Source organism: Gasterosteus aculeatus, chromosome 1 (assembly GCF_964276395.1).
Source record: "Gasterosteus aculeatus chromosome 1, fGasAcu3.hap1.1, whole genome shotgun sequence".
NCBI classification, from domain to species: Eukaryota; Metazoa; Chordata; class Actinopteri; order Perciformes; family Gasterosteidae; genus Gasterosteus; species Gasterosteus aculeatus.
The window spans coordinates 27273642-27287840 of NC_135688.1; the positions used below are offsets into that span (position 1 = coordinate 27273642).

Sequence of the window (14199 nt, forward strand, 5' to 3'; positions counted from 1 at the left end):
TCGTGCACGTTGCCCGGCGGCGGCATGTAAACACCGACCAGGATGAATGAAGTGTTGCACAGTGAGCGCACATTGGAGAGAAAGATGCCTGGCAGCGGAGTGCGTGAACCACGCTTGCAGAGTCTCAGCAGCGAGCTGGCCCGTTTTCCTCTCCTACGGCGTCTCACCGCGTGACGAAAGGTGAGCGCACCTTTGACTATAATGTCCAGTAATTCCACGGAAGAAAGCAGGAAAGTTGGAAGTAACTCCGCTGGAGTTGTTCCACAGATGTTCAAGAGCTCATCTCTGGTGAAAGAGCTCCGGGAATCGCAGCAGCAAACGTAATTAACAACAAAAAGCGAAGCGCACCGAAGCACCGTGCGGCCATCAACGGCGCCATCTTTCAGGTCGTTTCAATACCAAACAAACCCTAACATTGCAAAACAGCATTATACAGATATTTTTAATGTTTTGTCTATTAAGTTCTACACAACATACACTGCTCACAACAATTAAAGGAAAACATCTTTGGGGTATGGGGTGTCGCATGCTTCAATTACACCTCTCTTATATTGATCTTGTCAGGTAAGTAGCCCAGGCGGTTTTTAGCTGCATTGCTGTTGGTGAGCACTGCCCGAGCGGGTCACTGGTGTGAACGTCACTGCCCAAACAAGTTTTACTCAGACTGCTTCAAACTAAAAAATCTCACCTAAATATCAATGGCGTTGCAAGGTTATTTTAAATACCTTTAACTTTTATTTAACATTTTACATAACTTTCTGCAGTTTAGGTTGCCTAAATTTGTTCAATGTTTTTGTGCATTGAAACAATTACTTTAAAAATGAGGCAATTGTTTAATTCAACTTTATTTAAAAATATATATTTTTCAATAAAACATTTTCCAAATGTTTTGCAAACATCAAGTCAGCACTCACATCTGTGACCCTTAGACAATGGCCCCACAACCTACTTCCTTCCTTGACCCGGAGACGGCACTCATTAATACAGTGCAACAATATACATGACCATTAAAACCGGAACATAAACAACTGTGCCGTTTTTTAGCGCCCCCTTGAAAAAACAACTCTTGGGTCAAACATGTGCACTGAAGCTATAAGCTTGTTTCGCAGGGACAGGATCTTCATCATCAGCCATTAAGCTCTAAGAAGCTTTTGGAACACTTGGGGGGTAACTCAAGTTCATGGCATAAATGATGCCCATCAGCAGGAGACAGGCCTTTGCAACACTTCCACAGTTGTCAAATACCTCAGTGCCTTCAACATCAATCAACACATTAGCGTTAAATGCACCATCATCTTCACTTGTGTGGTAGACACAGATCGCCAGGACTAGTCTGGTCTTCTTGAGTTGCCTCTGATGCCCTGTAAAATATATATGGATCCATGTTCAGGTGCATAGTACAGTACTGAATGGAGAGAGAGAGGGGGTGGGGGGGGGGGGGGGGGGGGGGAGGAGAGAGGAGACAGAGAAAATGGGAGAGGAAAGCAGAGGAGAGGAGAAAGGAGAGGCGACAGAAAAAAACACAGTAAAAGGGAGGAGGAGGGAGGAGAAGAGAAAAGCGAGACAATCATTACACCAAATTTCTTTTTTCAAAAAAATGTGATAGTTACGACACTGTATATTTACTTATTATTTTTATACCATAATTATTATTATCTATAAGTTTGCAGTGGCATACCTACATCTCTGACGTTTATAGCAAACCAAACCGTTTAAGAAGTTATGAGTGCATCACTACCAACACAACGTTACGCGCACTCCGTCTGCGTCTATGGGAGCGCACTCTGTCTGCGTCTATGGGAGCGCACTTTGTGCGTCTATGGGAGCGCACTTTATGCGTCTCTGGGAGCGCACTCTGTGTGTGTCTATGGGAGCGCACTCTGTCTGCGTCTCTGGCAGCGCACTCTGTGTGCGTCTCTGGCAGCGCACCCTGTGCGTGTCTATGGGAGCGCACTCTGTCTGTGTCTATGGGAGCGCACGTCTGCGCTGACGGAGGCTGGAAGCAGCGGTGTGACGCGCGAGGAGCGGCCGCCTGTGAGTGCTGTGGAACGGGGGAGGGCTCACGGCAGCAAATGCTGCTCGTTGTGGAGAGTAGGTGATACGTGCTTTCACGTTTAGTCCTCAGTGAAACGTGACGTATGGTAATGGCAACTGGGCTCATGTTACACTTTATATTAACATCATATCATATTAAAACTCCATTTCGTATGCAGTAAAGCCCCAGAATGACTTACCTTCAAGGTGATTTAGCCATTCCTGCCGTCGTCACCGTCTTCATGTTTTCGCGGGGAAAGGAGCGCATGCGTCCTGGAGGCACGTTACAAGGCGCATGTGCGGATTCCAAACGCTTACTTGGTATTTCTAAGTTCATGCGCAATGACATGAAACCTTTGAATATTATGGGGAAATATATAGTAAAACTTACTCATCCCGTACGGTTTATTTATTACATGAATGCCATATATACATTTACTTGAATAATTCCAGTTCTCACTGGTACTTACTATTACAAAATAAAAATGGTGACAATTAACCTAATAAAATAAATATTACTATACCACAAAATCATTTTTTTCAGTGTAGATTTCGGGGGTGTCTATAAATGTTTTTTCAAACACTATGTTTATATCACAGTGTTCTTTCAACACGTGATTGTGATTTTAGGATTCATTATTTGTGTTAATGTAGTTCATAGCATTTTAAAATGTTTGTGTTCTTTTAAATGCATTTTCATTTTGAATATTTTTGATAAACTGGGTGGGTGGGGCTTGGTCAGTATTTGAATTGGAGACCATAGAATACTTTGAGACACATTTTTGAACAATGGGCGAAACAAATGAGTAAAATAGTTTATTGTATTAGTAAGGATCAACAGAAGGCACACAGACAGTATCCGAGGGGTAGACGTCACACCGGTGTCCAAACCTCCCTCCAGCCTCCATCACACACCACCACCTCCTCCACTCAAACCACCACGTGACCATAGAGCAAAACATACACTCACATACGTCCATTTCTATCTGCAGGACTGGAAGTCATCTATCTCGGAGAGGCTGCAATTGATGAAATACATTAGCGGGCTAAACCCTGCAGCTTGTATAGCACAATGTCAAGTAAATGCAGCCTTTTGCAAAAATATATTTTAATTATATAGCGTTTCTACACATTGAAGCGAATAAACTATACAAAATGCAGCAAACCGTCCGAGTACAATAAGTGGTGAGCCGGCTGTAAGAAAGTTCATGCTTATTATTGGCATCTTGGTGGCAGTATTACAGAAAAATAGTAGCAGTACCTTTGTCATAAAACAGTTTAGGAAAATATTACAAGTCCATTTAATGCCAAAAATATTATCTTTGAAATAAGTACACAAAAGACATTTGAACATACATGTTCATAGGAGGACTCTTATGGAGCCAAATCCAGAATTAAAAGTTTTGATCATTTGAAAAACAAAGTTTAGGTTTTGGTCTTGAAAAATACGACAATGTATTCAAAATAAAAAAGTATTTTTTGGGTTGAATGTAGTTTTGACTCAGTTCTTGACTTTAATTTAATTTGTTTTCATTCTTTACACATACACATATAAAATTGCATATATTTTTTGTCACGGTATTCTAGTTTTCGGTTGCAGATTTTATATTGTCATATTCAGATCTTATATTTTCATGTTTCAAATATTTTCTTCCACTTACGGATTGTACTTTCTCACATTCAGACTTTTGGCCAATATCTGGCGTTGGGGGCGTGGCATCAACTGAGAGGGGCGTGTAATCACAAATCATGGATTTGGCTCCATAGGCTACAACATCTGGAAAACGTGCGTCCCTTTCAAGCAGTACAATGTTTACCAAAGACAAACAATAAGAACTAATTTCATTAGTAAAGGAGTGCCCATGGTTTTAAGATACTTTTTGGTTGAAGTCCCAGAGTTCAGGTCCGTGAGGAATACAGCGACGGCCGTGACACAAAAGTACAACTGAGGGGGTCGCGGGGTCATCGTGACAGACGGGGAAACATCTGTGATTCAGGAAAAAGCTGAAACAATGAATAAAACAGTAAAAACATAATGAATTTGCAGTTTTCATGAGAAAGAAAGCGCACGATTGTTACAGTAAAATTGCAGCTGAATTGAATGCCAATTTGTGAGATGAACTTTATCTCAAAATGCTGAGACAATTATTTATCTATGATGAAATCCTTCCACAAAATGTCAGTCCCCCCCCCCCATAATAATAATACTTTTTCTAAAAAAACAATTGGAACAGTTTCGGACAAAGAATGCCATTTTTGTTGATATTTAAGATTTTCATGATTTGTTTTGGCTAAAAGATTATTAAAAGAATCTTTTAATAAATTCTTCTCGCCGGTGACATACAAGTTGAAAACCTCAAACACGGCGCAGTAATCCAGGTTTCCACCTGTAAAATATCTCACGTTTTGCAGGTCTAGTACGGGTAGCTGTCAGGGAAAGCCAGTCCCTGGACGCACTGCTCCCCCCCCTCAGCCGGGTAGGCGCCCTCGTCCTCCTCGCTGGGGAGCCGGATGGCGTCCGGGTCGGGCTTCAGACTCGGTCTCTGGTTGTCCGGGAAGGCCAGCGAGAACAGCGCCTCGGGGTTGCATACAAACTTATAAACGTACCGCTCGCCAGCCACCTGCAGCACGGGCCAATCAGAGGGGAGCATCATGTTAATCCATCCATCTTCAACCGCTTATCCGGAGTCGGGTCGCGGGGGCAACAGCTCCAGCAGGTGACCCCAAACTTCCCTTTCCCAGGCCACATCTACCAGCTCTGACTGGGGGATCCCAAGGCGTTCCCAGGCCAGTGCAGAGATATAATCTCTCCACCTAGTTCTGGGTCTTCCCCGGGGCCTCTTCCCAGCTGGCCGTGCCTGAAACACCTCCCTAGGGAGGCGCCCAGGGGGCATCCTTACCAGATGCCCAAACCACCTCAACTGGCTTCTTTCGACGCAAAGGAGCAGCGACTCTACTCCGAGCTCCTCGCGAATGGCTGAGCTTCTCACCCTATCCCTAAGGGAGACGCCAGCCACTCTCCTGAGGAAACCCATTTCGGCCGCTTGTACCCGTGATCTAGTTCTTTCATACGCCTTCTCCAAGTCCACAAAACACATGTAGACTGGATGAGCATACTCCCAAGCCCCCTCTATGATCCTGGAAAGAGTAAAGAGCTGGTCCGTTGTTCCACGACCAGGACGAAAACCGCATTGTTCCTCTTCAATCCTTGGTTCGACTATCGGCCAAACCCTCCTTTCCAGCACCTTAGAGTAGACTTTACCCGGGAGGCTGAGTAGTGTGATACCCCTGTAATTGGCACACACTCTCTGGTCCCCCTTTTTGAAGAGGGGTACCACCACCCCGATCTGCCACTCTTTTGGCACTGTCCCAGACTTCCACGCAATGTTGAAGAGGCGTGTCATCCAAGACAACCCCCCCAACACCCATTGCTTTTAGCATCTCTGGACGGATCTCATCAATCCCCGGGGCTTTGCCACTGCCGAGTTGTTTGACTACCTCAGTGACCTCCACCAGGCCAATTGACGATGATCCCTCCTCCCGGAAGAAGGCCTCCTTCTTCAGTTGGACGGCTTCCCTGACCACCGGTGTCCACCACGGGGTTCGAGGGTTGCCGCCCCTTGATGCACCTAAGACCTTGAGGCCACAACTCACCGCCGCGGCTTCAGCAATGGAGGTTTTGAACATAGACCACTCTGGTTCAATGTCCCCTACCTCCACAGGAATGCGAGAGAGGCTCCGCCGGAGGTGTGCGTTGAAAATCTGTTGGACCGGGGCCTCCTCCAGACGTTCCCAGTTCACCCTCACTATACGCTTGGGTTTACCGGGTCTGTCCCGAGTGTTCCCCCATCCTCTGACCCAGCTCACAACCAGATGGTGATCAGTTGACAGCTCTGCCCCTCTCTTTACCCGAGTGTCCAGAACAGACGATACGATTACAAAATCGATCATTGATCTTTGGCCTAGGGTGCTCTGGTACCACGTACACTTATGAACATCCTTATGTTCGAACATGGTGTTTGTTATGAACAGTCCGTGACTGGCACAGAAGTCCAGTAACAAACACCCGCTCGGGTTCAGATCAGGGAGGCCATTCCTCCCAATCACGCCTCTCCAGTTATCTCCATCGTCGCCCACGTGCGCATTGAAGTCTCCCAGTAGGACTATGGAGGCTGAATACTCTGAGCTGCTGTTTGGTGCATATGCACAGACAACAGTCAGAGTTTTCCCCCCCACCACCCAAAGGCGTAGGGAGGCAACCCTTTTGTCCACCGGGGTAAACTCCAATGTAGCAGCACTCAGCCGGGGACTTATGAGTATCCCCACACCCGCCTGGCGCCTCACACCATGGGCCACTCCGGAGTAGAATAGAGTCCACCCCCTATCCAGGAGTGTGGTTCCAGAGCAGAGGCTGTGCGTAGAGGTAAGCCCCACCAGATCCAACTGATAACGCTCCACTTCCCGCATAAGCTCCGGCTCCTTCCCCCCAGAGAGGTTACCAATCATGTTAATGCGACGCTTAAATATTTCCAGATTTCTTTTAAAATGAACTGCAATACCCAGATTCACCCCGTGACATGAACATGTTTAAGGTAAAGCCTTATTAAGAGTGAGACCTGCCTTTACCTTCTGCATGATGCCCTTCTCGTAGTAGTACCTCAGAGAGCGGCTCAGCTTGTCGTAGTTCATCGCCGGGCGATTCTTCTGGAGGCCCCAAAGCCGAGCCACCTGCCCACCGGAGGAATGAAAAAAGGTGATTGACTCCACGTAGCTCTTTTTATGCTCTAACGTCTTCTGGGTCCCAAAAGACTTGCAAATCAGAAGGAAAAAAAACAAACAGAAAAACTCCCGACGACTGACCTCCTCCGGATCGACCAGTTTGAACTCCATGTTGCGTCCCGTCCACGCGATCAGGTGCGCGTTGGCCGGGTTGTCCAGCAGCGTGAGAAGGAACTGCCAGAGCTGCAGGGAGCCGCGGCGCTGGTACGGCAAACCCTCCTGCTTGGCCTTACCTGCTCGCAGAGGCAAAGGACACACGGTGAGGACATTCCGCTCGCTGCATTCCCAGCGGGCACGAGGATCGGCTAGAACCTCACCGTCCAGCCTCTCTGGCACGACACAAGTGTCGTCGTAGTACAAAGGCCGCTCCCTGTCGATGCCGACGCAGTTATTCTGGTACAAGACCGAGGACTTCCCGAATGACGACTGGCAGGTTTGAACCTCTGGTAGGATGAAAAGTGTCAGCACTGAAATCAAGGCCAATTTCATCTTCCTGGCTGTCAAATATCCAAACCGCGTTTCTCACCGGTGTCGAAGCCAAAGTCTCTTGGCTCTTGTTTGATGGTGATGTGGTTGAAAGGCCCTGGGGGCCCCGGCTCCGGGTACCGCGGATCCACCAGCTCCTGTTTGAAAGCCCGGGGGCCGCGGGGGACCGGCGGCTCCGAGTGGTGTCGCTGGTACGCCGGTCGGCCGTCGCCCATCGGGGGCTGGTAAGTCGCGCCCGCCGCTTCCTCCGGCGTGAGGAAGGACAAACACGGCTCCGACAGCTGCCGCTGAAACCTGAAGGGCGGGAGGTCACGAGAGGAGGTTTGAGGGTGCCCCCTCCACCCCCGACAATTTGCAGTGTAAATCACATTGAACAAGATCTCACCTTTGTTCCCCGCCGAAGGATGAGCCAGGGCGGCAGGCGGGGGGGCGCGGCAGAGCAAACCGCTGGCTTTGGAGGGTCGGCGGGTGGTTGTGGTGGCGGGAGGGGCTCGGGGTGGGAGCGTGGCTTCGGGGGCAGTTGTTGGGCAGCCGGGGGGCTGAAGGTTGCAAGTGCCTCTGCGGGGGCGGAGCTCCGGCGGGATGAGGGGAGCCGCCGTGTGCCGGCGCGGAGGGTGGAGGCGGAGCTCTGAGCGCGGGCGGCTTGTTGTCACATGCACTGAGGAGAGAGAACACGGAGCTGGAAATAACCTGACGATCGCAAAAGAGTCAGGGATTAACTAAGAAAAAATACAGAAGCCACAACGTAACCCCCCCGATAAGGGGAGGACACTGGCTTTATACCTGTAGCTGTACAGGCACGGGTCGGCGTGTGGCGTCCTGCAGGGGGACGGACTGCACTCTCTCTTCACTTTGCTGCTCGGCGCTCCATGAAAGATCGCTGCAAACACATGAATAACGATCACCCGTCTACTGACGGTCCTTCGATTCATATATTCAGGTATAGTTATATCAATGTTTCTTTTTAATGTGCTGAGGTTTCGGGATGTTTATTGCGGAGACTGGCCCATGTCTTATTAAGATCAAACCGCTACAAACGAAAGGGTGCTGGCTATATTTAACCATTTTCTAATTAGAGCACAAAAATGCTACAAACACACATTGTAAACATCTGGCCAGCTGGTGCAGAGATTGTTGTAACACTCACACAAAGAATAAAACCTCGCATCCGATCCGTCCACAACGCAATCGCATTTATTGTCGTTCAGTTGAGGCAGCAATAAATACAAGCGGTGCATGTCAGGCAGCAGCACTGAGCGCGCCATTTACCCGTACTCACGTCTTATCTGTGACGCCATTATATCACCTCCTGTTTCCTGCCGTTTGATGGGCCCGTCGTAAAACTGTTTACACCGCTGGTTGTGGGGAGCGCTTGAACTGCGTCCATCCACACATTGTGCCTAATGGACTGTTATAGAAAATGTAACAGCGTAAAAAGAACGCTTTAATGTTAATGACTCAGAAAGGAAAATGAAAGAGCAAAACCCTCACAAAATTCTCGTAAGAACTGACACTTCAGAGCTCTACAATTCTACGCCAGTTTTTTTTTTTGTACTTCTGCGTGTGCGTTGTTCTCGGATGTGTCCATTTCCGAGCGCCTTTTTTTAAATTTTTTTTTTTACAAGGGTTAGAAAAGAAGCAGCTACTCACACTTGTTGGACTGGAAATCTGGGACAAACTGCTCGTCATCGGGGACCTGAGCTGTCAGAGGGTAAGAAGAAGGATGTTAAAAAAGGGATTTGAATCTTCTCATGCGTTTTGTGCTTCACGTTTCTCTCCTTCGGTCACGTGTTTTGCGCTCAGGTCTCACCTTCTGCGATCCAGATTTCCTGCAGCTGGATCAGGTCTTGGAAGAGATCTGCAAGAAAGTTATAAAAACGGCAGGACAACATTCATTGGGGCAAATATTCATGTTGCCGTCTTGCAGACAAATGTATCCACTAAACAGGGACACACTGATCTCTTTTCCACGTGGACGTGATGAGCCTACCTTCTGTGTCCTGAGCCAGCTCCGTGTCCATGAACTTCCTTTTCCGGTCGCTGAGACATCTCTCCGCTCCGTCGGCGTCACATATCTAGAGGTTTCATGAATAAAAACACATTAGGGGGGGGCAGTGAATGTGTGTGTGACGAGTTGTGGATCGGCTCAGTGCACCAAACTCACGCTCTCAGGGACCACGAAGGGCACCTGCTGGTCATGAAAGCCGTCCATGCCCGAGGAGTCTTCAGCCTGGAAAAAAGAAGAAAAGGGGGACTTTCAGGGGGGAAAAACAAGACGTTGAGTCCCCAGAGCATCAGGCTGATTTAATCCCCCGTCAATAACACAACTCCACCTTTGCGTTTTTTCTAACCTCCGTGACCTCCACAGCTGGATTGCAGCGGCTAGAAAGGCCTGGTGGTTAACGACAGCGTTATGTATCTTCCTGTAAGTTAACTCTGACATGAATGGGAGTCAATACTCCTTAAAAAAGGTGTTCATCAGGTGACGCTGCCTACGAGGAGATGAACGGAAAGCAGCTGTGACGTGAAATGATACATTAACAGGTGCTAAAACATAAAGCACAGTTGTACTGTACAATACCCATTAAGTAATTTAATGAAATGGGATATTGCATTCAAGACTAAAATAAAAAAACTTCCATGCTAGAATTATTATTTTTGGTATGTAATGGTTAAAGGGCCCCATCTTAAGCTTAAAGTTAAAAAAAGAACCCAACAAGTCAGTAAAATTAAAAATGCATTAGAAGATTAAAAAGGTCTTACATCTTTATCTCATCCTTCAGATGGGGATTAGAACATGCGGAAGAACCCCCCCCCCCCCCACACACACACACACACACTTTTACAACGAGAATAAAAACACAATAAGATTTGTGAATGGGGTTTGGTGTGACACGCGCGCGTCGTGGGACCTCCTTGTTTTTCTCAATGAAGTGAAGCTTCAGAGAAAAAGAGCGGGGGGGGGGGGGGGGGGGAGAAACCACCATTGAGAAATGTCGCACAGAGAAAGAATCACTACGCGAGAGGCCGTGAGGACAGCTGCTGCAGACGGAACCCCCTCCCCGTAATGTCGATAAGCGGGGGGAGGAATGGACGCAACGTTGCCTTTGATTTTTTTTAGAAAATGGCGTTGGCCTCTCAGCCCGTTTCTGCACACCGAAAAGATGCGGTTTATGTGAAGAAACAAAGCGCAATAAACGCCCCCGCGCGTGTCCGCTGGATGTTTATGAAGGTGCGTGACAATAATTCGGGACTCACTTGATAAGTGAAGCTTCTCGTCAGTGTAAAAACGCAGATTTTCCTCCCCTACATCCCCCGCGACTCCTCGAATAAAACTCGGCTGTGGATTTTTCTCAATGAAGAGCTCAGATCGCTGGATCCGTCCCAGATGGCTTTGCTGCTCTCCCATTGGCTGGAACACGCTGTCAGTCAACGAGCGAGCCAACCGGCTTCCATGCTGCTCTGACGTGCGTGTTTTTATGAATGGCTGCGTTTCATTCATGTCCACAGCTCTCTTAAAGGGACAGGTCCGTTCCATGAAGTAGGTTAGTCAGTAAATAAATAAATGAACAAATCGTAAAGGAACAGAACAGAAACAACTGTAATTGTTGTAAAACAGATAAAGAAGTCGAATGGTTCCACACATTTATTATTAATAGTGGTAATTGCATGATACTGTTTTTACTCTAATACATATAAATATGTTTGAGGTTATAGCATTCCGATTGTAACACATTAACCCTATAATACAGTTCATATATTTATTAATGCAATTTATTACACAAAACGTTTTTGCCTTACTTGTAAGTAGGATTTGGCAAAAAACATAATATTCTGAAAATAATTAGACGCAGCTCTTAATACAAATGTATTGTACTGCACATTGTCATGTTCAGGTTCACCCGGGAACGCCAGAATCTGTGTGTGATAAAAGTTCCAGTTCACGAATCAGGAGAGCTCAGCAGCTCTGTTACTGATTTGTAGCGTCTCCTGTTTACTCGAGCCTCACTCGTCTACCACTGCGTGGACGTCACGTCACAAAGCTTTATTGTTCCGCACTGACAGATTAATAAGGATGATATAATCTGACCCTGTATGTTAGGAAATTACACTTTCTTATCAAATGGTTGTGTTCATGGTGTTTAAATATTTAAATATTTTGTCTGCCACCAATAACTGGGCAAGTTGATACCTAGAAACAAGGAATATAAACCTTTATTTTCATGGTTCAACTGTAACATCCATGTTGGCCAATTTGAAAATGGTTATCACACCAAATAAAACATCTTATGCTTCGGTCGGTGTGTTTTTATTTGCCAGGTGAGCAAGGTTCACTGCGACAAGTGGAGGAAGGTGCAAACCAGGAAGTAACAGCGCTTAAGATGAGTCCACCACGCGTCTGATGGAGCCCACAGAGGGATGGAGGGCCCCCCACTCTGCGTGCCGTCTGTACTCTCCCTTCTCCAGCAGGTACTGGCGTCCCCTGTAGTTTGGATGCTCGTAGAAGACCCAGACCCCCTCCTGGACGTGGGCCGAGTGAACGTCGCGGTAGCGCCAGTGCTCCACCAGGCTGGGCAGATCCTCGCTGACCTCCACCATCTGGCCACCGAAGTCTGCGCGCTCGTAGATGCGGATCTTGTGCGTGCTGGAAGGCTTGAACGTGAGATAAGACAAAATATAACGTGTTTGTTTGTGAGCTTTAAAGGTGGGAACCCGAACCCTAACCCCGGCCAGCTGTTCCCCCTGGCTCCAGTCTTGATGCTAAGCTAAGCTAACCATCTCATGGCTTTGTACATAAGTAGTGAAAGTCAATCTTCTATCTAACTCTCCGATGATTTCCTAATAGTTGCTGTACTGTTGTACTATTTCCCTGGCTTTGTTCCCCAGGACTCACATGTCCGATGAGCTGACAGGAGCGGACGATGTCGTTGAAGCCATTCCAGCTCTGGTAGTTGGGGTACTCCCCTCTCACCAGGACGTACTGGTAGCCCATGAATTGGGGTCTCTCGTAGATGACCCAGGAGCCGCCCTCCACCCGGATGGAGTTGCAGCGCTGGAAGTGAGAGTTGAGCTCGGGACAGTCGCTGCTGCATTCGTAATGATGACCCTTGAAGTTCTTGTCCTCATAGAAGAAGATCTGCAAAGCAGGGCTCTGTTAGACCAACTGGTGGCGACAAAGCTCTTTAGTGTGGCTCTATTCTGTGTCGGCTGCGCGTTTAAATTAAACACTTATATACTCTCTAAGTGTCTGGATTTTTTCCATTTGAAAAGTTATATCTGACGAGAAAGGACATTAAACCAGTATTCTCCTCACAGAGGCATCAAGCAGTGACAGTACTCACTTTCCCCGTGTGCTCCATGGTCGCCTCGTGCTGCTCCTCACCCCACCAAATCAAAGCTCCCCTTTCACACTGCATTACCGATGCTTCACTTTCATATAAAGGCCGATGAAATGCACTGCCAGTAGATTTTATTGTCATTCAAATGAGCTCTCCATTAACTTTGGCACATCAGCTGATGCTGCAATTGTTTTAGAGAACGAGGTTCCATCACTTCTGTGCTGCAGAAATCGAGACGCCATGCTGTCACTTTGTTTGAATTATTCTTGCTGTTATGTTGCGTTTAATGTATAAAGTTTATATTGCACAAATCTTCACTCACCACCCATCACCCGTCAAGCATTTTAAAAATGGAATATTGAAAATCCAATTCTGGGATTCGTTTTGTTTTTGTCGAAAGTATTTTATGGTCGTAAATCTTTTTGAATGATCGTCTTAATACACTTTGAGCTTTACAAAGTTACAAACGAATGAAATCACAATTTTTTTTTCTTTCTTATGACGGCAGCATATCAAACATCCGTTTAAAGTGATCATCAGTTAAAGTACACGTAATGTAAGTGGGTTTATATTTAAACGCAGAGCCCCGCCTGCACAGGCCCCTCTCCAGCAGGTACTGGCGCCCCCTGTAGTGCGGAAGGTGCCTCCAGACACTTTGCAGTGTTGCATATTTTTTGCGTTCTCTTGAAAAAAAATTCCTCATATGAGTAATTTCTCTCTCTTGACTTACCTTCCTAACACGTACAAGAATAAAAGCTATACATAACGTTACATATTACGCTTCGATATACATGCAAATTAAAATGTTACTGTGTAAGTTGTGCCGCATTGAATATGTGAAAATGCACCTTCTCCGTTAATACCAAAAGGTCTGGTCGCGTTGTGTAAAACCCTTATGCAGCAAACCTCCAATATTCCCTTTATACAGAACACACACAATAAAACAAGGCACAGTTTTCTTTGTGTGAACTGAAAATATTCATCCAGGCTCATCGCATTGTTCTGAGGCAGCGAATCCTGATTCCCCAAACAATGCCAGCGCAAATGGCAAAGCATCCCAAAAAGCCACTGGACGCTGCAGAGCGTGCTGACAAAAACAAGGCCACTGCAGGACATCTGGTTTGAGGGCTGCACAGACTCTACACGAGACACCAACCAAATAACAATTTTTCATTTTTTCCAACCCTTATTTTTTAATTTGAATGTGGAACAGTAGATATACAGTATATGAATATAGTTATTTTATTCTATTTTATTTGTTCTTATCGCACACAATAAAACTCAGGGTCAGTGTCACACAGTGTTCTTTCTTTGTCATTGTCTTCCCGAGCACCAGATTTTGATGATTCAGGATAATTAGACTGAATTATCTTTTGTAGTGTTCCCTGTAAAGTGGTATCGGGCGGTTGCAGGTTGCAACCAGCTGAATAAACCTCGCTCTATAGCTCATGTTACCACAGTTTAAACCAAGCGTGTTGGAAAAAGACAAGGGCCCAAAAATAACAAAGAAATGTCTCTTTAGAGCTCATGTTTGGTTTGTCCATCACAGGCTACTGTAGAA

General features: G+C 46.6%; 2 protein-coding genes and 1 long non-coding RNA gene across 4 annotated transcripts; all 3 read right to left on the minus strand.

The window, feature by feature from the left end:
• Nucleotides 1-827: 827 nt before the first annotated feature.
• On the minus strand, nt 828-2307 carry LOC120826872 (uncharacterized). The gene is made up of 2 exons (XR_013452474.1): nt 2235-2307; nt 828-1361 (listed from the first exon to the last, which is right to left on the minus strand). It is a non-coding gene; the product is annotated as an uncharacterized LOC120826872 (long non-coding RNA).
• A 530-nt stretch (nt 2308-2837) lies between these two features.
• LOC120821696 (ETS translocation variant 5) lies at nt 2838-10748 on the minus strand. 2 transcript variants are annotated; one of them, XM_040180612.2, is made up of 13 exons: nt 10558-10748; nt 9464-9529; nt 9290-9374; nt 9110-9157; nt 8950-9000; nt 8083-8179; nt 7685-7957; nt 7340-7593; nt 7131-7256; nt 6895-7046; nt 6661-6762; nt 4438-4655; nt 2838-4038 (listed from the first exon to the last, which is right to left on the minus strand). In XM_040180612.2, exons 2-12 carry the CDS (start codon nt 9509-9511, stop codon nt 4449-4451), a joined length of 1443 nt encoding a protein of 480 aa, XP_040036546.2. In that variant the 5' UTR covers nt 9512-9529; nt 10558-10748; the 3' UTR covers nt 2838-4038; nt 4438-4448. The 2 variants fall into 2 exon arrangements, with proteins under 2 accessions (XP_040036546.2, XP_077956757.1); XM_078100631.1 differs by having other exon boundaries at nt 6655-6762; nt 10558-10683.
• Nucleotides 10749-11498: 750 nt separating this feature from the next.
• Nucleotides 11499-13180, minus strand: LOC120821713 (gamma-crystallin S-1). The gene is made up of 3 exons (XM_040180647.2): nt 12642-13180; nt 12194-12436; nt 11499-11952 (listed from the first exon to the last, which is right to left on the minus strand). Exons 1-3 carry the CDS (start codon nt 12777-12779, stop codon nt 11677-11679), a joined length of 657 nt encoding a protein of 218 aa, XP_040036581.1. The 5' UTR covers nt 12780-13180; the 3' UTR covers nt 11499-11676.
• Nucleotides 13181-14199: the final 1019 nt, after the last annotated feature.

Coding starts and splice junctions, on each gene's coding strand:
- LOC120821696 (XM_078100631.1), bottom strand. CDS start 9,511: ATGGACGGCTTTCATGACCAGCAGGTGCCCTTCGTGGTCCCTGAGAGC. Junction 9,158..9,289: donor GCTGGCTCAGGACACAGAAG/GTAGGCTCATCA, acceptor ACTTTCTTGCAG/ATCTCTTCCAAGACCTGATC. Junction 7,958..8,082: donor CCGTGCCTGTACAGCTACAG/GTATAAAGCCAG, acceptor CTCTCTCCTCAG/TGCATGTGACAACAAGCCGC.
- LOC120821713 (XM_040180647.2), bottom strand. CDS start 12,779: ATGACAATAAAATCTACTGGCAGTGCATTTCATCGGCCTTTATATGAA. Junction 12,437..12,641: donor CCATGGAGCACACGGGGAAA/GTGAGTACTGTC, acceptor CCTGCTTTGCAG/ATCTTCTTCTATGAGGACAA. Junction 11,953..12,193: donor CCTGTCAGCTCATCGGACAT/GTGAGTCCTGGG, acceptor CTCACGTTCAAG/CCTTCCAGCACGCACAAGAT.